Below are 25415 nucleotides of genomic sequence, written 5' to 3'. Positions count from 1 at the left end.
CTTAAGTAGTGGTCTTCATGCAATACCTTCCAGGAACTATATTTTACAATTTGAGTGTTTATTATTTGTTATTTGCTTCCCATACACTGTCTAATTTTATCTTCACACAATTCTTCAAGGTAGGATTTGTTCATATCCCTTTTTGCAGATGAGTTGAGATTACTGACGTTAAGGACCCTGTCCCAAATAACAACAGCTTAACAATGAGGGGCTGCCGGCAGAGCTCACGCTCTTATCTGTTACCCCTTCTGGGAAACACCGTTAAGGGCAGGCAGATCACTTGTTCTCCCTTCTGCAATGGATGGAAGACCAGGAGGAAGTGCTACATGGGAGAGTTCTGTCCCTTTGCCTCCACCAGTTTTCACGGTGTTCAAATGGAGTGCACCTCTGAGTGGCAACCTCTCTAGGATGCCATCTGTAAATGAGGTAGTAGCACTAGACCGCCTAGGCGAAGCTTTCCCTGGGCTCACATTCTGTGATTACTGAACATTGGTGGAAGGCGGGGAGCTAATTGAGTGAGTTAGTAATTTGGTTGCCAGGGCAACTCTTTCCTGATTGGACGGAAGGGATCACAGGGTTCAACACAGACTTTGCTGGATAGAAAAGTGGTGTCTGTTCTTCGCTCCATGTTTCTGCTTCTGAGCTGGAAAAGGAAAGAACAAAAAAGGGTAAAAATTGAATCCAAATATTGTAGCATTTATGCCTGATTTAGAATGAAACCTTGGGGTAGCGGACTCTCGAGCTGTGAGGTGTGGCATTCTTTTCTCCAAATCACTGATTTGCCAGTTATCTGTGTTTTTTTCATTGAGTTTATAGCTTTGATATTTTATCTCACCTAGGCCATTTTCTGGGGTCATCAGTCTGTATAGGATGCCAAATATTTTGTTAGAAAATGGTTAAGACATACTTGGCCTTCCCGAGCTCTGCCTGGGATCTGGGGCATGGTTTTTGAGGGTTCCAATGGTAGGTCCACCACACTCGAGGGGTGTTGTTCACATTGTAGTATATTTGTGGAGTTGCGCAGTGAACAATACTGAATGTACAGTGGCATTAAGCTATTGGAAAGAGGCCTGAACTGGAAGCCTGGAGACCTGAGTTTTAGACTGTTAGGTCTTTGACTTCATAAATGACTGGTAGGTCACTCTGTCCTGTCCCCTTCCTAGACCATTTTTTCTACCTGAAAAATGGTCTAGTAATTTTAAGAAATCATTTGTGTAAACCCTTATTCCAAAAAAGGATTTGGGGTGACTATTAAGACCTTGCAGAATTTTTTAAAAGATGGGAGGTTGTAGGGTTGTAGTGCATTTAAGTGCCTGACAATAGGCATTAGTTTTCTCCAGTCTTCCTTTTCTAAGCAGGGGTTTGTACTGTGTGAGCCCTACAGTGGAGTCTAGCCTTAATCAGTCATTCCAAGAAGCCAACACTATTGAAGTAGCCTTCAATAATGGCCAATTTAGCCCTGGATTCCTTTTAACCCTTTGACCTCTGTGAAATCCCACCCCAACTAAGAAGATGAGCTAAGGACCTCAGGGCTACTCCAGTGCTAGGGGAAGCCAGCAGCTGACCACTTTTGTTCTGCTCAGCACCTAGAAGCTGTAGCCCACTGCGTTGTTGAAGGCCCCCACCCCCATCAGTTTGTTGGAGCCTCTGAAGTCACCCTTCCCTTGCTGGGCAGCACTGGATTGAGCCCACCACAACCCTTTCTGGGCAGGTTGTGGGAAATGACTGGCTTGGTGTGTCCATCAGGGTCTGTGTGTGTATTTAAGAGAGAGAATGGGTAAGTATGGACAACAAGCAGAGTCCAAAAGGGAGTTAGAAAATCAGGACTCCAAATCATACCCACTCAAACCAGAAAGCACTTTTGGGATCGTAGCCTGCCCTTGTTTCGTGAGAAACAGAGGACTCAGTTGTTTGGCTACCAAGGGACAGTCCTGGGCAAGAAAAGCCTAGAGACTGTTTATCTCCAGTACTTGCCAGTCACTATGAACCCTCTTTCTCATCCATCTCATTTCTCATCTGTTGTACACAAGGAGACTGAAGCCCACAAAGGTTGAGCAACTTGTCCAAGGTCCCCATTTAGTAAGTGGACTTGAACCCTGATACCTTGTTGCCTAGCATGTGGAGGGAACAGACTGAAGTAACTCAGAACTGGAGGGATTGAGATGGGCTGTTACCCTCACTGTGAACAATTCTTAGGCAAAGAATGGCAGCAGACATGCCAAGGGCAAAGAGCGAAGTCCTTTCATACACACCCTGCCAGCTTTCCCACCGCAGGTTTGCATCTTGAGCAGCCCCAGGCTTAAGGGCCACCTTGTGGAACAACTCTTCATAATGACCACAATAGAAGGAAAAAGTCATAAGCCTCTCCACTTGCAGTGGCAGACTGATCTGATGTCCTTTGCTAAGTCAGAGGCAGCTTCATAAAACATCTCCATCACTGACTAGTAATTCAAAAGGCTCTAAGGTTTTAGTGAATGGGATTGGTCCAAAACCTGACCTCACTTTCATTTAATTTCATGCCAGTGTCGATACACACCCAGCCTGCACAGACCCTGTCTAACTAGTGAGCGGCTCAGACACAAAGGCACTCTAATTACCATCCACAAGCCAGGCGGACAAGGATTTCAAGTGTTTTCATGTTAATGGAAATCAGAGAAATGTGTTCTGTGCATCTTTCCCACCAACAGCAAGTATAAAATAAAACCAAACCAAAAACCCGGCATATTTATTAGAAACAGGTATTTCAGTTAAGTTAAAATCCTATGATCAGGATAGCCACAATTCCAGACACTCCGGTTCGAAGTGTAGATATGTCAATAGCCACATCTGGATGATGAACAAGCCATTGAATCTTATAAAACTAAAACACCAACAAAAGGTTTCAGATCCCACAGAGTGAGTGCACAGTATGTTAAAAGCACTTCACCACGGTTCACAATGGCAAAGCCTGCAGCTTTCTCCATTTGGAGGGTCGTATTTTCTACTCGGTTTCCTTCACTTACAAAGGCGAGCTGGCATGACTGGGGGAGGGGCAGAGGGAGGAAATCAACTCAGTCTACCCAGGGAATTGCAGCTGTTACTGCAAATGGCCCCGGAGAGTCCATTATAAGCTGTTGTGCGAGGCTCTGTCCCTGGAGTGCCCGTCACGTGGCATCTCTCCAGCCCCCTGCCCGGGCCCCAAGGAGTGCCAGCGCCACCCGCTAGCGTAGGGGCAGCACAGCAGAGGGGGAGGAGGGCCCCGAGGCCACATCTCAGACCAGTTTCCGTGAAAGCCTCGGGCGCGGCGGCCCGCGGGTGGCACCGGCGCCCAGCACATCCCCGCCTCCCCACACCCGCAGTAGCGGCGGTGCCCGTGTCCTCAGGAGACTCCAGCACCTGCAAAACACTGGGCTGTTCTCCGGTAACAGGCAGAAACGGGCACTTCTTCTGCCTTGCTGGAGCCCCACAACCCAGTGGGGGTTGCCAGGAAAAGAATGACCTTGAGGCCAAGGAGGGGCGGGCGGGTTGGGAAAATACTCTGGAGAGGACGGAAGGTTCACTCCGCACCTCACCACTACCCTTTCCCCAGTACCGCCCGCCCCAGCTCCCATCCTCACCCTTGGCTTACGACCTTCCCCCGCAGCTCTGACAACTGCAGCCAGTTGCAAAGCGAAAGGAGAAAAAAGGTTACTCCTATTCAACTCCCAAAAAGGTCCTTTCACGGTACCGCGTGTTTTGTATTAAGAATCAGCACCCCAAAAGACACGAGATGGTTTTTTTAGGTACGTAAAATTTCATGTCTGGCAGTTGGAGGTACTCCCTTAAATGATAGTCTACTCGTGTTTCCCTCCCCCATATTGGATCAGGAACCAGCCCTGAAATGGAAAGCAAGTAACTGGGATCTTTCTAGTCCTTCGGGTGCTCGGCGATCCTGAGACTTAAGGGCTGTGGCCACATGGTCGCGGGGCTGGAGGGCACCCTGCGAGTGGCTGCGTGAAACTGCACGCTGTGCTGCCAGGATTGGTCAAGCCAAATAAGGGGTCCGGTTGACTATGAGCTTTGGGTGTGCTCTGTAATCTGCCTTAAATTGCGCCAAGAAGTCCTGCTTTTCAAACACATTGGGGCCGCAGTTCCCCGCGAAATCATTAGCTTATTTTCCCGCTTCCAAAAGCGCGAGTTCAGCAAGTCTGAGTAGGGATGCAGCCTTCAAAGGAGCCTCTTTGCCCTCTGCGCAGAGGCTGGCACTGTAGCCACTCCCGGGATGTTAGCTGCTGGGGACAAGTACGCCGTCGCCAGTTCTGAGCTGCGCCTCCCTTCCAGACGCGCCAGGGTCGCTGCAGGCCGCGCGAGGGCTGTGGGGCGAAGGGGGCTCCTGCACCGGGACCGACGCAGGCCCTAGGAGCGGGCACTGGGGAAGCTTTGCCTGTAACTGCAGCCGTCGCGAATGAAGTCTCCGCACCGCCTCCTTGATGAGGTTCCCCGAGAGCACTAGCTGCTGCAGGAGCCGGTGCGGGTCGTCGTCGCCGGTGCGGGCTTCGGGCTGGGATCCGCGTCGCTGCTGCAGGCGGCGGGAGGCGGCGGCGCCCCGCAGCCATCCTCGCCGACACGGACCAGATAGCGGCTGCCGGGCACCCCTCTTGTCGGCTCCCAAAGGCCTGTCAAGGCCGGGTTGAGGGGGCAGTGGGGACAACGCGCTGGGGCCTGCAGCGAGCTCGGCCACAAAGTAGGGCGCAGCCCGGCCCCGCACGCGGCCGCGGTCCCCCAGGGCGCAGCGCAGGGCCCCCGGGGGCGCCGGACCCACCGCCTCGGCCGGCGCGGGCGGCAGAAGCAGCGGCAACGCAGGAGTCCGGGCCTTGTCCGCCCGCACCGCCGCCGGGGGTCGCGGGGGCCGCAGTGGCGGCCCCGGGGGCGCGCCCTGGGAGGCCGGGCTGTCCTGAGCCGCGTCCAGCTGCAGCGTCTCGCCGATCTGGGCCACCAGCCGGTCCACCTCGCCCGAGCCGCCCAGCGTCACCGACTGCTCCAGCAGGAGGAAGCCGCCGTCCTCTTCTTCCTCCCCCTCCGCTTCCTCGCCGGCTTCCTCTTCCTCCTCCCTCCGGCACGGCATGGCCCCCCTCCCAGGCACCCGGGGCTCTGCGGGCGTCGCTGGCGGCTCGGCTGCCCGCGGGGCTCGGCGCTGAGGCCAGGCCGGGCCGGGGTTGGGGCCGGGCGGACGCGGAAGCCGGAGCCCACCGGGTAGTCGCGCCGCGCGCCTGAAGCCGCGGGAGCCGGAGTCCTACCGGCTCGGGTTGATTTGTAAACAATGGGTGACGTCGCCGCCGGGTCCTACCACTGCGCCGGGGCAGGGGTGCGACGTACATTTGAGGGATGGGGCGACCGCTGAGTCGGGGTCCCGGGTAAAGCCTCGCTCTCTCTGAGTTCAACATCCCTCAGTGCTGTGTACGCGGGCGCACTGGGGTGCTGATCCTTGCTCTCCTAGCCGGGCGTGGTTGGCATTCCCAGAAGAGGGATACCAACGTGGACTCTGTTGGTTTCTTCTACACACAAGCACATACACTTACACCCACACACCCATACACTCCCTTAGTCTAGGCGCGTCAGTTTGTCTGGTTTTGGCACTTGTGCTTTTGAGGTCCTGAGTGCCAGTGCCTGGGAAGTTAAGCCCCAGCCAGTGAGGCAAGGATGGAGAGGAGAAGTCAAGTTAGGGATCTGTCTGGAAATAAGGGAAACGCTGACAGTGATGAAAAGGAAGAAGGGGACCCTGTGGTGCAATGGGGGTAGTAGAGTTGGAATTGGCAAAGAAAGTGCACAGTTAAATGTTTCTTGATCAGGAATATGCGTGTGCTGGGGCTGGACTGAGGCTGGCATTACTTGAGAGGAGGAGGTCGCTCCTCTTGGGAGGGGCTGTGAACTAGAAAGTTTTTTAAAAAATGCCTCAGCTCAATATGGTAGTATTGTCTTTGAGGGGGTAGCAGGAGAGGAAAATAGTTGAGTTGTTTGGATAGAAATGGAGATAGGACCCAGCTTTTAACCCTTCATGGTATGGTTGGCTTAATGATTAACCAAGGCTTCATTTTTTAAACGGAGGTGGGGCAGCAAAGTGATCTTTATTGTCACGTTGCCTGGAGGTTTTAGACCATATTCAAAATCTCAAACCACTCAGGCCTAACTTCCAAATACTACACTTGTAGGTAGGCTTCTGGTGGCGCCCATCCTTTACAAGCCGACCAGGGGAGGGATATTATCAGGGTGATGGAAATATTTAAAACGGATTAAAGATGGATTATGGTGATGGACAACTCAGTAAATCTACTAAAAATCATTGACTGTTCACTTAAAATTAGTGAATTTTAAGTAAATATTCTACATCAATAAAGCTGTTTTTAAAATTGCCACAAAGCAAGCACACACACAGAAGGCAGCAGTAGGGAGCTACTTAAAAATACTGAGCAGAAGAGTAGCCTGATTCAGAAAGAGAGTGCTAGAGGAAGAGCCTGAGCCTGTGCATCCAGGTAAGTATAAACAAGGGTCTTAGAGGGCAATTCCAAAGATGGCAATTACAGGAGCAAGCCTTTAGGGAAGGATGGGGTGAAGGGAACAGATGGGAAGTTGTTAAAAAAGACTGGGGCTTATTTTGGTTAAGTATGGAGGGAAGAAGGTGAGAATAAGGGAAGAGGCAGTTTGAAGAAAGCCACTGGATTTTTCTTGGAAATCTGAATTCTACAGGGTGTCATAAAATTCATCATCTCATTTTAGTGGATTCCTCCCTTAGGATTTTACATTTGTAAAATCATGTCACCTGCAAATAGAGATCATTTTAGTTCTTCCTTTCTAATGTGGATGCCTTTTATTTATTCTTGCCTAATTGCCCAGGTTAGAACTTCTAGAACAATGTTGAGTAGAAGAGGTGAAGGCAGACAGTTGTTTTGTCATGATCTTAGCAGAAAGCGTTCAGTCTTTGGCCATAAAGTATGATGTTGGCTGGATGTTTTCATAGATAGTCTTTATCATGTTGAAGACATTCCCTTCTCTGCCTGGTTTGTTGAGTGTTGTTTTTTTTTTTATCATGAAAGGGTGGTCCTGTCATTTTAAATAATTGTTGATATGAGAATGTGTACAAGGCAGCCATTTATTAACTAGAATATCCTGAAACTAATTATTTAAGATTTAAGATGAAAATAGTAGCACTTTACAATTCGTGTTTTTATTCTTTGATTCAAAGTTTGTAAGCATCGTATATCAAGCGGTCATGAAAAATGATACAATCACTTTGGGAAAAAGTCTTGGTGGTTTCTTAAAAAACTAAATATATACCTACCCTATGATACATTCCAATCCTAGATTTTTATCTAAGTGAAATAAAAACATAGTTCCACATCAAGGCCTATAGGCAGATGATCATAGCAGCTTTATTCATAAAAGTCATAAACTGTAAACAGCTCAAGTATTTATCAGCAGATGAATGAATAAACTTGGTACATTCATACAACTATGACAGAATACTAATCAGCAACAAAAAGGACTGGTGTATTGCTACACACAGTAACATGGATGAATCTCAAAGTGAAAGAATCCAGACAAAAAGGGCACATGTCTTTTGATTCTGTTTATATGAAGTTCCAGAACAGGTAGAATTAATTAATGGTGGTAAAAGAAAATCAGAAGACTTATTGCCTTTGGAGAGGGTGGGGTGGGGGCAAGGACTGACTGGCAAGAGGACTGAGGGAACTTGAGGGGGTGGTGGTGGTGTTCTATATCTTGATATCTACATTTGGGTTTCACGGGTGTATGCAGGTGTTAAAACTCATTGAATCATACACTTAGAATTCATTGTATGTACATTTATGTAAACAGAGAAAGCAAATACTGAATTCTAGTTAATAGACATACTGATGAGTTTAAGGGTGAGTTGTACTGATATGTGCAATTTATTCTCAAATACACAAAAATGTGTGATGGATTAATATATGGATAGAAGGGTTGTTAAGACAGGTAGATTATCATAAATCATGTACAGTAAAATGTTAATGTTACTGTATGACCCAACAATTCCACTACTAGGTATATACTTGAAAGAATTGAAAACATGTATACACAAAAATTTGTACACAAGTGTTCATAGCAGCATTATTCATAATAGCCAAAAAGTATAATAACCCAAATGTTCATTATCTAATGAATGGATAAATAATATGTTGTCTGTTCATACAATGGAATATTACTCACCATAAAAAAGAATGAATTACTGTTACATGCTACAACATGGATGAAGCCTGAAGACATTATGCAAAGTGAAAGAAATCAGACACAAAAGGCCACATATTTTATGATTCAATTTATTTGACATATCTAGAATAGGCAAATCAGTAGAGACATAAGGTGGATTGATGGTTGCCAGAGGAGGAGGAGAAGGGGAACAGGACTAACTGCTAATGGGTAGGGGGTTTCTTTTGGGATGATGAAAATGTTCTGGAATTAGTGGCAATGTTTGCACAACATAGTGAATACGCTAAAAGCCATGGAAGTATAGATTTCAAAAATGTACACTTTAAAATTCACTTTAAAGTGCATTTTAGATGCGAAGTATATCTTAATTTTTTAAGTACTCAAAAATGTTAATGGTAGAATCTAGGTGCTGGGTAATAGGGTAGTTCACTGTCAACATTTTTCAATTTTGTTGGGTGAAAATTTTTAGGATAAAATGTTAGGGAAAAAAAAAGCCACTGAAAAGGGATAATTACTTTTGTGACTTCCTCTAGAACTGGCCAGGGCATGGGGGTTCAGGGCTGACTGTTGGGAAGAAGGAAGGGAGGAAGTCTACACCCTGCTGGCAGGTTGCCTATTGTATGACAGGGGAATTGTGTAGACTCATACTCACCGTTGAAAGGATGTAAACAGATGACTGTGGGTTTACTAAATTCTTGCCCACTGTGGAGGATTTCAAGCTGTATGGCAGGAATGAGGCTTGATGCTATTTTAGAGGCCAGCAGCATCTTTGAGGGATGGGCCTTGGAAGCAGCCAGGCAGACACAGGCTTGCCCCTTTCATTGCTGCCCAACTCTCAGGCAGGAGGGCTCGAGGGGCTGGGCTGGTTGGGGAGGAGAGATTTGTACTGAAAGAATTTAAGAGATTAGGGGATTCACACTGAAATGCAAAGAGGTGCTAATGATTCAACACCTCTCAGAAGAGTAGCTGCTAAGGCCCTCCCTTCATCCCTGTCTCCAGCCACCCAATTTCCCTCCCTGGAGGCAAACTGTATTATCATTTCTTGTGTATTCTTTTCAAAGATATTTTGTGCATTTACAGACATGTTTCTTTGTGTTCTGCTTCCCTTTATTAAGTTGTAGCTGTAACAGAGGCTGCAGTTTGCCTCCCAATTACCATTCTCTCCTTTTTTAAAAGCCCCAAGTTGTAGCAGCACCACAGCCACAGACCTCATTTCTTAGCTTCTCTGAGAGCTGTTTGGGACCATGTGATTATTTTCCGGCCAATGAGATATATGTATGTGGGAAGTGTAGTGTGGTACTTTTGGAAGCAGGAAGCCAAGACCTTCTCTTTTTCTTTCATCTTGTTGCCCAGAATGTGGATGTGATAGATGGAGCTGCAGCTAGCATATTAAACTATGAAAGAGCAGTGAATCTGAAGGAATCGTCAATGTCTGAAGACACAAATAGAATCCTAACCTGCCTACCTTGGATCTCTTTTATGGGAGAAAGAAATAACATTCTATTTCTGTTTAAGCCAACCAGGAACTTTTTAAAGACGATTCTAATATCAGAAAATCGACAAACGTGGTTTGGAGAGCAATGCCAGTCAGACAAGCCTATGGGAAGTACTCAAATCAGGAAACGAAGCAAATAATAATAGTAATCACCTGCGATATAATGAGTCATAAGAAATACATATTTCCCAGATACGTTTGGTTTTCATCCACAGTTCCTGAAAACACTGCAGTCTTAAAGGTGGAAAGGTGTTTTGTCATGTTAATGAGAAAATTTTACAGACGGTGGCTGGAGGTGAGTTAGCCAATGGCCAATAATTTAGTCAATCATGACTATGCAATGAATCCTTCACGAAAATCCCTGAGAAGAGTTTATAGCTTATTGCTCTCTGCTTTTTGTTCTGCCTTGTCCTGCTCATCGTAGCCTACTTGTTGGTCAGAGAACGAGCTTTACGCCTGGGGCATCAGAACATCTCTCACATGCCTCTGAGCCAGGCCCCAAGCTCCAGGAGGATAGAAGCTCCTTTATTCGGGACCAATGTATCTTTTCATCTGGCTGTAAATTTGTATCCTTAACAGTATCCTCTATTAAACTGGTAAATGTGTTTTGCTGAGTTCTGTGAGCCATTCTAGCAAATTAATCAAACCTAAGGGGAAGATCATGGGTACCTCTAACCTGTAGCCCCTAGGTCAGAGGCACAAGTAACTGCCTGGGGCTTGTGACTGGCATCTGGAGTTGGGGGTGAAGGGCAGTCTGGTAGGACCAAGTCTTTAATCTGGGGAATCTGGTGCTGTCTCCAGGTAGACAACATAGGAACTGAGTTGAGTTCTCAGACACCTTGCTGGTGTTCGAGAATTTCGGGAAGACCCTCTCCCACATACTTATATACATTGGAACTGGGTCTGGTAACATATATATATATATATATATATGTAGGAAAAATACACCTTTGCATTTGGTGTCAGAGGAGTGGAAATAACACTACCACATACTGATTATTTTTTAACAGTTTTATTGAGATACAATTTACATAAAATTCACCCATTTAAAATGTGCTATTCAAAGGTTTTTCATATATTTACAGAGTTGTGCAACCATCACCATAATCTAACTTTAGAACATTTGTATCACTCCAAAAAGAGACTTTGTACCTGTTAGCTATACAGAAAAGTGCCTCACAGATATTATTTCCTTTAGTCTTCCAGTAACCTCTGAGTCTGGTATTTCCCTCTTTCATGGATAAAGAAACTAAAGCCCAGAGATAAGAAAAACTGCCTGAGATCACACAAACTCTCCAGGGTCAGAGCCAGGATTCAAAGCCAGGTATTGGTTGATGCCAGAGTCGGCCCTTCTCAAATCACTGCCTTAATGGGTTACCCAGGCTCTGCAATCTGGCCTTTAACTCTGCTTACTTCTTATTCTGCAAGGTCTTCAGTTCCTTTACCAGTAGTCATGCCCTATTTCTGGCCCCACTGCTGATACCCTTTTTGTTTCTTTGCCTGGGCTCATGCAACTTGTGTCTGGGCCCTAGTCTTCCTTCAGTTTAATCCACTCTTCTGGCCGATCAACTTCTTAATGCCCAACCCTGCTCAGGTTACCTCCCCCACCTCACTCTGAAGAGGTCCACATTGTCTCCTGAGTAAAACCTTCAGCTTCTTAACACAGTATCCTGGACTCTCAGAGAACTGACCCTGGTCCACCCTTGTCCTCTACTCCCATAAAACCCCTTTGCTCCTGTCAGACTGCGCTCTTGCCAGCTTCCAAATAAATTCCTACATGTTTCTGTCTGTCTCCCCATGTTGGGTCCTGTTCTTTATACAGAGAATGCCCTCCCCTAAATCTCCACCCATCTAAATCTTACTCAGTCCAGCAACAAAAATCTCTGAGAAGCTGTCTCTGCTGTCTCCAGGAGGCAGTGGTAGCTCCTGCTCTTGGCTGCCTTGTTCCTTCAGTTCCTCCATGGGGCTCTTATTGCATTCTCCCTTTCCGTAGTTACCTTGGCTGGGCTGGGCTGGTCTGGACTGTAGGATCCTCGAGTTAAAAGATTAGGGTCCTCTGATTGGCCTGGTGTGAGTTGTTTGCCCACTCCTACAGTCAGAGATAGGGTCATTCTTACCCAAAACGCATGGACTGAAGGTAGGGGAGCAAAGGACCCTTAAAGAGACACTGGGCGCAGCAAAACAAAAACCCATGTCCGGTATAGGCAGTATGTGATTTTTCCTTAAGGCCGCAACAACCTCATTGCTTTATTTTTACTTCCTTGATTTAGTTGGTTCATTTGTTCCTTTATGCATTCAACAAATAGTTGGGTAAACAAAACCAAGTACAGTCCTTAACTTTCAGAACCTCCAGTCCAGTGGGAGAAGTCAAAACTAATCAAACAATCTCATAAACAAATCTAGAAATGCAGCAAATGTAACAGTGTAATCTGAGACACAGTGACTGAGTCCTCAGGAGGTTTTCATATTTCCCAATCTAAATGACTGTGTGAAATTCTATTAACTGGGCTACAAGCCTTTTATTCCACAATGAAAAGTGGTCCTTTAAATTTACATGTACCAAAAGAGGCCCCTTGGGTTTAAAGCACACTGTGTGTGAATGAATGGGTGGGAATGACTGTAAAGGCCTATAGGGCACTGAGGGACAATTTCCTCTACTTCTGGTTTTGAATGGGGGGATATTCCAGACTGACTCTGAGGGCTCCTGTCTAGAGGACAATGAAGTAGGGGAAACCTTGGGGCCTTTCCTGATGTTCACTCTACTTCCTATAGCTGTCCAGACTAAGTGCAACATTTCGCTCCATAAGAAAACAATCTCCATGAGAATGGATTGTAGTGGCAGGAAAAAAGAGTCCATCCAGGTTTCAGCTCATGTGACTGTGGAGATAAAACCCAACACAGTGAGTTCATGATGTATCAGCCCATTTCCTGAACACCACATACATGTTACTGCTTTGAAACTTAACATTAGCACCTGGGGCCTCTGACCTGAGGTCTAGGGTGTTCTTGATTAGAGGGCCAGAAAGAATCCAATTAAGAAAGATTTGGTTTGCAGCCCCCAAGCCAGGCTTGGCCTTGTGCTGTACCTTCAGGCTTTCAGACAGCCTGGTCCTCTTGACCTCCAGCTACAGTCTGAGCTTTCTGAGGGTAGGCTTCATGGCACATTCAGCTCGATAACCCCATCACTGAGTTCAGTGCCTGACAGATGGTGAATTCTAATCCCAAATGCTCTGTGACTGCATGTGCTTTCTGTCCTTCTCTGTGCCAGCCTCTTGCCAGTGAGCTGGCCATTTCCCAGTTTGTTCTCTTGGCTGGGGAAAATGACCCCTGGAGTTTGTACCCTAAGCCTCCAGCCCTGAACTCAGTCATTCGCAGCTGCACAGAATTGGTTCCTCTCCTCTTGACCTCATTGGGTTCCCTGCCCCACTGTCTCTCCTTGTGTCCAATCTTGAAGAGGACTCCACAGCAAAGCTGAGGTTCTGCATTCTCAGCCCCATTCCTTCCTGCCAGTTCTTCAACCTAATATTGTTCCAACAAATCCAGTTGTTGTTACGTTAGACAAAATCGGTTTCCAGTCTTGCAAACTGGATTGACATAAACCTCAATGTGCAAGGGGTCGGGATGGTTTAAATAAACTGGGGAGCACCTGGAATGTGGACTCCTACACAGCAGTTCAGAAGAGTAACGGCAGATCTTTGTGTACTGACATAGAAAGCCTCCAGGATGCACATGTGAGGACACTATGTATAGTATATCACCATTTATCTAAAAATTAAGATTCTGTATTTCTCTATGTATATGTGTGTTACCATTAGAATGAAATGCCACAAGAGAGGGACTTTATTTGGTTTATGCCTATATCAACAGGTCTAGAACAGTGCCTGGCACATAATAGGCATTCCGTAAATATTTTTCTATAAGGGAAATGTCTTTATGTATTAGTTTTTGTGGATAAAGTGAAGGTTCCTGTGGCCAGGATTCTCACCTGGGCCTGGTTGGCTAGCTCACTACACACGTGTGGGCAATACGTTGTTATTGACTCTATATAAAGAGCTCTGCCCAGTGCTCTGGGTGACACGGTGGCGTGGCTGCAAGGCTGTAGGAGAGCAGAGCAGAGGCTGGAGTCGTGGCAGTGCCGAGGACAGAGGCCCAGAGGACGGCTGTGCGGGATGACTGTGCAGGCAGTGAGGCTCAGAGGATGGTTGAGACTGGCTTGCTGCACGCAGACTCACTCTGAGTGAACAGGATTTTGGTGATTGACCTGCCAACCTGGAAATAAAGTTGGGTATAACCCTTTCACCCCAAGAACGTTTTACTGTCATTTTCTTTGGTCACATTCATTGAATCCATAGTGGACTTGCCTGGGGCTGAAACCCATTGGCAAGACAGTTGTGTAATTAAATGATAGAAAAAGAAGAGCTAAATGTTAACAGGTGATGAGATTGCCATTAAAATGATGATTTCAAAGACTTTATCATAACAAATACAAGGTAGTTGGCAACGAAAGGGGGAAAATGGGTATTCTAGGTGGGTATGAGATATTTTGGTGGGGCTGTTGGTCCTTTTGACAAAATAACAGACCATTATGCTTTTAGTCTTTTATTTTTTAATGTTAATATGCACCCTCACCCCACCCCCTGACCAGATGCAATACTGATGCAAGGCTCAGAAAGGCTTACTGCTCACACGATCCCTTTGTATTTTGATGTGGATCCTTTTGTATTTTGACTTTAAGGAACAACAAAAATGGAAGCGGGGAACAGAAAGATGCATCCAGGGACCGCAAGTCAATTTCATTGTTGGAGGGTGAGGTTAGGGTGGAAGTGTGGAGAAGACCATGTGGGAGTGCAGATCATGGGCAGATCCTCCTTCTCTTTCCTTCTCTTCTATCTTGTTCCTTCTGCTACTTCCCTTCCAACTATCCTCCCTCTTTTTCTCCCCACTCCATTGAGGTTAGGGCCTGGAAACACAAAGATGATTAGACCACCACTTCTGCCCCCACAGCTCATAGTCTGTTGGGGTAGGTAGATTGGATTTGCAATGGCATCTGTGGCCTACTCAAGTGCATGCCTTTGCTCTTAAATTATTCTGGTCTTTCCTTCTACACACTTGTGAATTCCTAGGAGTCTGTTCTTTACTTGGATATTTAGTCCTCCGTGATGTCCAAACTGTTGTTTGTGACGTACATATGTGCATTTGTCTCCCCTAGTCTATTGTAAACTCCTTGAGGACTGGGTCTATTTTTTTGTGACCTTTTGTTCAGCCAGGGTATTGGGAACAGGATGACTTTCTGAACTTCTGTGAATTCTTGCTGTACATCCATGCTTATCGCCAGGCTGACAATCAGTACCTAGAGAGAGTAAGGATGATTTCAGGGGAGCTGTGATATCTTTGCAGAAACAAGGTATGCAGCCTTGTCAGCGGGGGTTGGGGGGTGCTTTTACAACACTCAGCAATGACACTTGCTTTTAATCAGAAATCACAGTGGAACAGATGGTTTTAAGGTGAAACACTCCCCTCTCTAGGGTAACTGATAAAACTGTAACTGCAAGTGTAATGTATGGTTCTTATCACACAGCAATAGAGATGGAAGTGTTATCTGACAAGGGCATTTAACATTCTTAATATTCATTATATCACCTTGAACACTTATCTAGTGTTAGGATGTGCCAGACACTGTGCTGCTAAGTAGCTTTTCAGAGATTATCTCATTTAATCTTCACAATACCCCTCTGAGAATTATTATCTTCACTTTACCAAAGAGAAATGGAATCAGAAAGCTAAGTCTCTTGTCTGGGGCCACACAGCTAGAAGTGCTGGAGTCAGGGTTTGAATGTAGGCTCACTAACTCCAGAGCCCATGCTGTTAACTACTGTTCTGTATCTCCTCAGACTTTAAGGATTTTGTGTAAAAATGTCATCAAAATAGATGAACCAGAAATATAATTGTGTGGTGTTCTTTCTAGCTGTAGTGTTATACTTCAAAGTTTTGGACTTTTGTTCTGTGTGAAAGATTAATTCAATTAGGCAGCCATTTGATGTGCTGGGTGTCATAGGGCGAGGAAACAAATCATGTTCATACTTTGGGAAAGGGAAGAATTTGAGCTTTGGGTTTCCTGCTTTGTATATACAGTAATTAGGCAGCCTAGATTTCCCAAGGCTGTCTGGGGTTCAATGAAAAATTTCACTGACTGTGTCTTGTTGAATTTTGTTTCTTCTCATATATTGCCCAGTAAGACAATTTGTTAAACATAAAACTAAATGCAATTGTATTTTGACACTCCTATCAAACCTTTATCAAACTAATATGAATTCACCAATTGAAATAACCTATTAGAACAATTCAATTTTTGGTTTGGATAATACAGTCTGAAGAGTTGTTTATTCATTTGTTCAAAAACATTTATCAAAAGGCCAATATGTGCCAGATGCCATGGGAGCAAAACAGGTATAGTTTGCCCACCTGTGGCGGGAAGTCTATTTGGGAACCCTCACATGAAGTTAGTGGGCACACAAATAGCTATATAATTATAAGTTGTGGTAAGTGTTATGAAGGATGAGTAGTACAGAGTGCTATGTGGAAGTTTAGCAGGTGAACTGATTTACATGGTGGGGGCTATGGAAAGCATCTGAACAGTGACATTTAAGCTGAGATCTGAAAGATAATAAAGTGAAAAATGGCCAAGCCAGGAAAGCAACAGGTGCAAAGGCTCTGAGGCAGGGAAGAGTTTGTTGAGAAACTGACACATGTGTGGGTAGAACTTGGTAAAAGGAAGTGAATATTGGGAGAACCTCATGTGAAAAGATGTCAGAAGGAACAACAGACAAAATATCCCTAAAAAAAAATCCAACATGGGAAAACAGTACCGAAAAATAATTAATGCTTTAAGTTTACATGTTCTCACCTTGTTTGTTTCAATTAATCCTCATTAGAAGCCTCTGAGGCAGGGAGGGGCGAGCATGATTACGGTTATTTCTACCATTGAGGATTAAAGCTCAGTCAGGGACAAAGTTATGCAGCTTTTGGTTCCATGTGAACTAAATTGTAAATACTTCTTGGTTACCATTCTATGCATATACTTCTGGGTATCTCTGTCCAGACAGAAAACAAATCTTGGTTTTTGAGAGTGAAAAAGTCAATTTAAAATTCGACTGTACTGTGATTCTGAGATTTTCACATTAGGACAAAATTTGAGTATAGGTTGGGGATCTCTGACTTGAACCTAAAAGTCGGTGGGATCCGAAGGGTTAATTAAAATGAGAAACTACGACTCCCAGCAGGTCACCTTCCTGGGAGCGACCAATAACAGTTAGTTATTTGAATAGACCAATAATATCATGTAACTGTTCAACTTGAGGAGGGGCGGGAAAACCATCCAATCGCGTGGAAGAGAGGGAAACATCATAGCCAATCCAAAGGCGAGGGGGCGGAGTCGGAGGAGGGGGAGGCGAAAGACGTTTGGTGACTAAGATGGCGACTGAGGCGCAGAGCGAAGGGGAGGTGCCAGCCCGCGAAAGCGGCCGGAGGTGAGCAGAGTTTTTGGTCCAGCTGCCTAGGAAACGAGGCCGTGGGCTGGTCGTTTGGTACTGACGCCTTTCCCATGGGTCACAGTGACCCAGCGGGGCCGGGTTTTTTGCCTTACTCCCACGGCGTTCAGCACGTTCCCGCCTGCGGGTCTGAGGCTCTGTGTCCCCGCCCCGGCGCTGGGTTCCAGCGGGTCCCCGTGCGTGGTCCTCCTGATGCCCCTTGGAGTCCGCCCGCGGCATTGGCTGCAAACCCACCAGTTTGGTGGTGGCAGCAGTGCCTGCTTTTGCGCGGAGGCTCATCTTGATGGTGAAGAAATGCAAGCCCAGAGCTGTTAAGCGAATTCCACAACGTCACACAGCGCTGGGAGAGAGTTGTCGGTAGCCTTAGCAAGGGTTTGAGCGTCAGAAATGGGTGTGAATCCTTTGGCCAATTAAAAATATTAAGAAAATTTAAACCTACAGTACATAATCGCTGACTGTAGGTACAGTGTTGTACAGCAGATCTCAAAAGTTTATTCATCTTGGTTAACTGAAAGTTTGTTAATTAGTAACTACTCATTCCCCCTTTCCCAGCTCCTTGGCAACCACCATTCCACTCTGTTCTTTTTTTTTTTAAAGTGTAATTGATATACATTGGTTTCCCATGTACAACATAGTGATTCAACAATTTTATACATTATGAGATGCTCACCATGAGAAGTGTAGTTACCCTCTGTCACCATAAAAAGGCATTACAATATTATTGATTATATTCCCTATGCTGTACTTTCATCTGTGACTTATTTATTGAAGTATTGCTGATACACAGTCTTGTATTGGTTCCAAATATATAACAGTAGTTCTCCATTCTTTAATTCTATGAATGTGACTATTTAAAATACCTTATACAAGTGGATACCTCATACAAGTGGAATCATTTGTCTTTTTGTGACTGGCTTATTTCACTTAGCATAACGCCCTCAAGGTTCATCCATGTCACATATTGCAGACTTTTCTTTTTTTAAAGCTGAGTAATATTCTGTTCTATGTAGATACTGCATTTTGCTTATACATTCATTTATCCACGGACATACAGGTTTCCACATTTCAGCTATTGTTAATTCTGCCTCATTGAACATGAGAGTGCTAATAGTTCTCCAAGATCCTAATTTCAGTACTTTTGGGTACTCAAAAGTGGGATTGCTGCATCATACAGTAGTTCTATTTTTAACTTTTTTGAGGAACCTCCATACTATTTTCTGTAGCAGATGCACCATTTTGCATTCCCTCAGCAGTGCACAAAGATTCCAATTTCTCTATCTCCTCACCAACATTTGTTGTTTTTTTGTCTTTTTGGTAATAGCCATCCTGATAGGTGTGAGGTGACCTCCACGGTGATCAGGAACAAGCAAGGATGCCCACTCTTGCCATGTCTATTCAACATGATACTGGAAGTTTTAGAGCAGTTAGGCAAGAAAAAGGCATCTAAACCAGAAAGAAATAAAACTGGCCCTGTTTTCAGAAAACCTTAAAGACTCTAACAAAACAACTGTTAGAACTAATAAATTTAGTAAAGTTTCAGGGTAGACAATCAACAAAAATCAGTTGTGTTTCTGTACCACAATGAACTATCTGAAAAGGAAATTAGGAAAACAGTCCCACTTACAATAGCACCAAAAACAATAAAATACTTTGGCCAATTTTTAAACCTTTCTCAGCTTTAGTTTCTTCTTCTGTAAATGGAAATAATGATGTCTATTCCAGAGCATGTCAGGATTAAATCTGAGTCCTTTTAAAGCTCTTAGCACTGAGCCTAGCAGTTAATAACCACTCAATAAGTGACAGATTTTCTTTTTCCTAGTAGACCAACTAAAACAGACATATTAGAGGGATCTGAAGTTCAGGAAATCAGTACTTTATTTCTACAGAGTGTTCTCTCCTTAGCAGGCACACTGATACTTAGCATTTCCCAGAAAGAATTTCCAGGTAGTCTTGTCTCAGCCTTGAGATTTAGTAGTCTCAAGTGATTACATATACATATCTATCTATCTATCTATCTATTTATCTATCTATCTATCTATCTATCTATCTATCTATCTATCTATCTATCTATCTATCTATCTATCTGTCTGTCTGTCTGTCATCTATCTATCATCTATCTATCATCTATCTATCTAATCTATCTATCATCTTAGAATTCAGTAGAGAGAGATTATTATTTACATCACCTCAACATAAATCAGTAAAGCACATTCGTATGGTGTCTCTTGGTGCCAGTTGTATTGAATGGGAGATTCCAAGTCTTCTCAAGAAGCTGGGTACCAGACTCCTCCCCTAGCTGAGATGGGCATGGTTGAATGTGTTAATATTTTATAGGGAAGAATTTTCCCACTCTTGGAGCAGCCTACAAATGGTTCGTCATTTTAACTTGGGAACGGTAGAGGGCACTGATAAATTTGATTTGGTCATTCTTCATCCTTCTCTAAAATCTTGAATTGTGATGAAAACCTGAAGACAAAATACTATTCTATAGCAGTAGTTTGAATTTCTTTAAAAGATGTTACCAATCAAATTTAAATTTTAGGTGATAATGTTAGTTACATGATGAACAGGTATTTACAGAATCTTATCTGAGCCTGAAACTATTTTATCAATTCCATATTGCAGGAGAGAAGTTGGGTGTCTGTAAGGCTTTTTGAGGGCAGGACACATGTATGTTTTTATTACATATTCCCAGTGCTTAGCTAAGTGTAGGTGGTCCAACAATGAATGAATAACAATTCATTATTTCTAAGACATGAAATACTACCTTGTGGTCATAAATACTATAAAATTCTTTTTTGCCCTGCAGTTACTGACCTTTCTAATGTTCTGTTGGTGGGGTGGCCTCTTGGATTCCATAAAGAAAAAGAAAGAATTGTCTAATTTGCACAGATGAATATGTATTTATGTGTTGAATGGAGAATATGTGATTATCCATTTAGAACTGTCTAGCTTTCTATTTCTTCATCATTTTAAGCCTGCTCCTAAATTAGAAGTGCTTCAAAATGTTTTACTCACATAATTAAGTAAGAAAAAACTGTTCTCCCTGTAAGAGAATTCTCAGATGATGTTTGACCTGTTGATGGTAAATACCTCCTCTCCCATTTCTGGCCTTTATCAGGATGATGCTTTAAAATTTAACCTTCTCCACCTGTTACATCTTCAAATTATTCTTAAGTGGAAAATTCTAAAGGGGAATCCACAAATAAAAGTTATCCACTCTACCAAGACTATTATAAAAATAATAGATTCTCAAGGGTCAAAGAGAGAAAAAGCCAAAGCAATAAAGGAAATATAGCTACCACCCCACCCCCCTCCCCATAATTGGCAGTAGGGAAATACAGCTCAGTACTTTTTTATTTTTTATTAAGGTATCATTGATATACAATCTTATGCTCAGGTTTCACATGAGCAACATTGTGGTTACTACATTCCCCCTATTATCAAGTCCCCACCACATACCCCATTCCAGTCACTGTCCATCAGCATAGTAAGATGCAGCTCAGTACTTTTTGAATAGAAAGGAGACATAAAAAGAAAGTCCTAACTGTTATTAGATGAAAGGGGAAATTGATAACAAATTTTTAACCTCAGTCTTCACTGGAAAAAAAGAAACCCACAGAGAACCAGAAAAGCAAATGGGAACATAAAGGTCTGGAGGGAGGCAAAGCAAGCCATAGTAGTGATGGTACTTTTGAAAAGTTGGTTAGAGTTAATAAGGCAGCAGTTGGGCCCCAAGTTGTGGGGCTCAAGCCTGCAGGAACAGCAGGAAGCTTAGGTACAGCTGCAGGATACTTACATCCCATCTTGGAAATGTTTTTGGAGGATAAGAAAGGTACCTGAAGCTGGGGAAAGGGTCCTGTATCCTGCTAATTTACATACACCTTAAGGTATGGAATATTGCATATTTGTCATTAAACACAGGACTTGTTGAAGCCTTTTCGTTACCTTGTTTTTTCTCTAATAAGACAACAGTGTGGCCCTTTAAGAAAGTGATAGAAGGAAATTTTGCTGATCTTAGGAAGACTTGTCTGTTCTCACATACACAAGTGGGAAAACATAATTTAATACTTGAATCCATTTTTGTCTTTGTGCTGTCAAATTCTATCTGAAGGGTAATGAGGATTAGATTCTTCAGGGGTTTTACTTGAATCCAAATCTTTTACATTTTTATCAATTACATGGCTTAGAAAGTTTGATTAATTGTATTTGTAAATAAGACCAGTTTTTGTGGGAGAAGGGGGGAAGAAGAAAATAGAATTTTAAAATAAATCTGCATTAACTTTCTTTGCCTGTAAACTTTGGTTGTGGAGTTTGTGAGATTAAAAAATGTTAAAGAAGGAGGTTGCTGATTGGTTGTGTGAAAGGTCCTCATATAGTGCAATAATTTGTTACTACAAGTACAGAAACTATTTTATCCATCAGATGGGTTTGGGGAAGCTGACTGCATTCAGGTTCATGAGAGGCCAATTGATAAAGGCAAATTTGGTAATTTACTTGAAGGATATACTGGGTATGTATGTCAGTTGTCCTATTTTATCCTTGGGAAAGACATATTACTGTTAATTAATTATAGTTGATTAGATAATTTCTTTCTTTTTTTAAAAATAGCACTTATCAGTTCCTGAAAATACCATCCAGTTACCTTGAGTGAACCCTCTTAACTACACTTTTTATTAACCATCTTTTAGGTTGGGTTATTTCTAGAAATGCCAGAGCCCATCTATTTTGTGCTGTTGTTTTGCTAGTTTTACCTGCTTTATCAGTTAGGGTTCAACTGTGATATAGAAACTATAAGTAATTTGAACAAAAATGTAGTTATAAACTATAACGGGATTGGTTTAATAAGGGATTGGCTAGTAAGAAATGAAGAGCTCTTTACAGAATATATGAATAGCAGATATCAGAATCAAATATAGAGTAAATATATATGTATATCATAATATTGTTTTCTTATTACTTCAAATATCTTACAATTTTGTTTGTCAATTATACCTTGAAAAAGCTGGAAAATAACAGGAGTCCACTATAATCCTTAGGGCTGAGATAGAATGTGCAAAGAAAAGGGCCCCTAGGGCAGAGATCCAGACCTTGTTAGAGAAGGCATGGCTATGGCTACTGAATGACAGTGAAATTGCAGTTGTGGAACTTGTTGGAAATTCACCTTATGGAACCTGCTAGAAATCCACCTTTTAGTAGTAGGAAAAGCCATTCATAAGGAGGTGCCTTGCCGGGAAGCTGGCTTGTGGATGCTGCTGACAGTTCTACTGCGTGAGTGTCTTACTGGAGAAGCAGCCCTTGCCGTGGGAGCTGGATCTTGGAGAAGCTGTGCACGCTGCAGGAACCTGTGTAGAGGAGCACCCTGGAACCGAAGGGGCAAGGCCCTTCCTCGTGCAGTGTCTCTCCAGTGTTCATTAATAATGCTTAATATTGTGACAGTTGGAAGAGGAAATATATTTAAAGGTTCCAGCTTATGTTTGCAGTTGGGGAGGCAATACCTTGACAACTGGCTCATTCAGAGAATAATTTCTATCTCCAAGTTCTATGCTTCTTTTGCTGCAGCACTTCCTAAGTCTATTCTATAGAAAAGTATGAGATGGTGTGTAGGATCTGAACGAATGAGGAGGGACAGAAACAAGTCAGAGAGGACAAGAAGGTGATTGGGGTTAAATTTGCACTGACACACTTGTTTGCATGTATGCTTGTGAAAGTTTATATGCATTCCAAATGGAACAAGTTTCCTGGAATAAAGAACCTGAAGTAAGACTGTAAAATTATATTTAACTTAATAACTATTGTTTATCTGTATTTTACTTTTTTTGAGGCATGCTGATGTTTAAGATATATAGTATTACCTATTGATTTTTGCAGTTTCCAACTTGTAAAAGATCTCAGAGGATATGTTGTTTACTGCTATTTTTCCCTCAGTTCAAGTAGTATGTCTCTGAGAAAGCTGCTTTCACATTTTCCTATCTTTTTACATGGAGCTACTGGTATGTAGTTATATGAAGTTTTAGAAATTGGTGTTTATAATGATTTTGAAATATATATCATTTTAAGAGTTACTACATTTTTGCTAAGGTCTAATGAGTGATATTTTTGTTTTGTTTGTTTTCTAGGACTGGGTATAGCACATCTTTTGAACAAGGGTGGTTTTTAGTTATAATTATCGGCTAATATCCTCTTATCCTGAATTTAGATTTAATAGCATCAGTTATTTGGCATAACAGCATTATGCTCAAAAGTTTTATTATTTTTTTACGGAAATCTTTGAATAGCATGGAACAATGAAAACAGCTAAAATAAGTTGAGCTGAAGAACTAAAGGCTGCATGCTGGGTGCTATGATTAGTGTGTTTGGCTGAATAGAAGTTCACATTTGTAAGAAAAGCCAAGACTGGCTTATGGAAAACTGAAGACCATTGGAAAAAAAATGGTATGGAAGACAGAAGCACAAGAGATGAGACAAAAATTAAAAAAAGAAAATAATGGAGAAGAAAGGGTGACTTTCTAGTAGAGGCTGCCAGTCACCGCTCACCGCTACAGGGTCAGGCTTTGGAGGCAGTGGTGATAATGAGCCCAGCAAGAAGTGATCTTCAAGAACAGACACTTAACAAAGAAGGAAATAAGGAGGTAGAATACCCAACATGACCACTCTAACCTCTGAAGGTGGAGGTAGGGAAGGGAGGGCTCAGATTCATATTAGGGGCAGATGGTTATACACATTTATGTTTGTTCAGATTCTGTCAGTTACATGTGACAAAAATGTAAACTCAAACTAGCCTAAGCAAAAAGAGATGGTATTGGTTGGCTCATCAAACATCGTTAAATGCTCAAAAAGTCTAGGGGACAGATCAAGCATGGCTTAATTCGTATTAAAAATCTCAAATCTCAGTGTCACTGGGCATCTGCCTCTTGCTCTCTTGGATTTGATTTCTTGTTACGTGTTTTGTAAGAAGGTAGGCTCTTCCCAAAAGATAGCAGTAATGGACCACCAACAGCTTCAGTCTTACATTCCATCCATTTAACAATCTTAGTATATATCTAGGGTCTTGAAATTGATTTTTTTTGTCCTTGTTTGATTTGTGGGCTTTTGCCTGAATCAATGAGGAATATAGACTGTTTGGATCGGTTAAGCCTGGGTCATTTAGTCACACTTCGTGCCCAGGGGTTAGGGTCAACCCACTAAACCACATAGACTGAAAGATGGGGAGAGGTTATTACTGCCCAAAGGAAAATAGGGTGCTATTAAGGGGAAAATAGATATTGGGTGGGCAAGAACAACAGATGTCCATTACACTATCTCTGTAACTCCCTGTACACCCCCTTTTGTTTAAGGTTGTTTTGGAAAGGGTTTGTTGCTAAGAGTGGAGAAAGCATTTTATGTTTCTTAAAAAAAATAAAGAAGCCAAACAAAAAATACTGCTTATTTCCCCACTGTCCAAAACTCCCTACTCATCTTTTTTTTTTGCCATTTTATAATCATTTTTAATTGAAATATAGTTTATGTACAATATTATATTGGTTTCAGATGAACAACTTAGTAATTCATCAGTTGTATACATTGTTAAATGCTCAACAACTTAGTAATTCATCAGTTGTATACATTGTTAAATGCTCAACAATACATTGTTAAAAAACTCAACAGTGTAGTTAACATCTGTCACCATACAAAGTTATTACAATATTTTGAGCTATAGTCCCTATGCTATACTTCCATCCCTAAATTATTTTATAATTTGAAGTTTGTACCTCTTTATCCTCTTCACATACTTCACCTATTTCCCCCTCCTATGGTAACCAACTGTCTGTTCTCTATTTCTGTTTTCATTTGTTTTTCAGATTTCACATATAAGTGAAACCATTCATCTTTCTCTGACTTGTGACACCAAAATACCCATTAGGTACATCCATGTTACTGAAAATGGCAAGATTTCTTTCTTTTCTATGGCTGAATAATATTCCATTGTATATATACCACATCTTTATCCATTCATCTATTGATGGACACTTTGGTTGCTTTCATTGTTTTGGCTGTTGTAAATAATGTTGCAGTACACATAGGAGTGCATATATATCTTTTCAAATTAATGATTTTCTTTTCTTTGGGTAGATTCCCAGAAGTAGAATTGCTGAGTTGTATGGTATTTCTATTTTCAGTTTCTTGAGAAA

The 25415-nt window shown here is 42.8% G+C and overlaps 2 protein-coding genes across 2 annotated transcripts in view; one reads left to right on the top strand and one right to left on the bottom strand.

The window, feature by feature from the left end:
- Nucleotides 1-2708: 2708 nt before the first annotated feature.
- FRAT1 (FRAT regulator of WNT signaling pathway 1) lies at nt 2709-5265 on the bottom strand. Its single transcript, XM_036886506.2, has one exon. It carries the CDS (start codon nt 5081-5083, stop codon nt 4244-4246), a length of 840 nt encoding a protein of 279 aa, XP_036742401.2. The 5' UTR covers nt 5084-5265; the 3' UTR covers nt 2709-4243.
- An 11874-nt stretch (nt 5266-17139) lies between these two features.
- Nucleotides 17140-25415, top strand: part of ARHGAP19 (Rho GTPase activating protein 19) — a 90899-nt gene continuing 82623 nt past the window's right edge. Inside the window, exon 1 of the mRNA XM_036886504.2 lies at nt 17140-17223. Coding sequence (XP_036742399.1) covers nt 17168-17223 — 56 coding nt within the window. The 5' untranslated portion in view covers nt 17140-17167. The remainder of the gene's footprint in view (nt 17224-25415) is intronic.

Source organism: Manis pentadactyla, chromosome 8 (genome assembly GCF_030020395.1).
Source record: "Manis pentadactyla isolate mManPen7 chromosome 8, mManPen7.hap1, whole genome shotgun sequence".
NCBI classification, from domain to species: Eukaryota; Metazoa; Chordata; class Mammalia; order Pholidota; family Manidae; genus Manis; species Manis pentadactyla.
This window is presented reverse-complemented; position numbering and strand designations above follow the sequence as displayed.

Excerpts from the sequence above, each read along its gene's own strand:
- FRAT1 (XM_036886506.2), bottom strand. The coding sequence starts at position 5,083 with ATGCCGTGCCGGAGGGAGGAGGAAGAGGAAGCCGGCGAGGAAGCGGAG.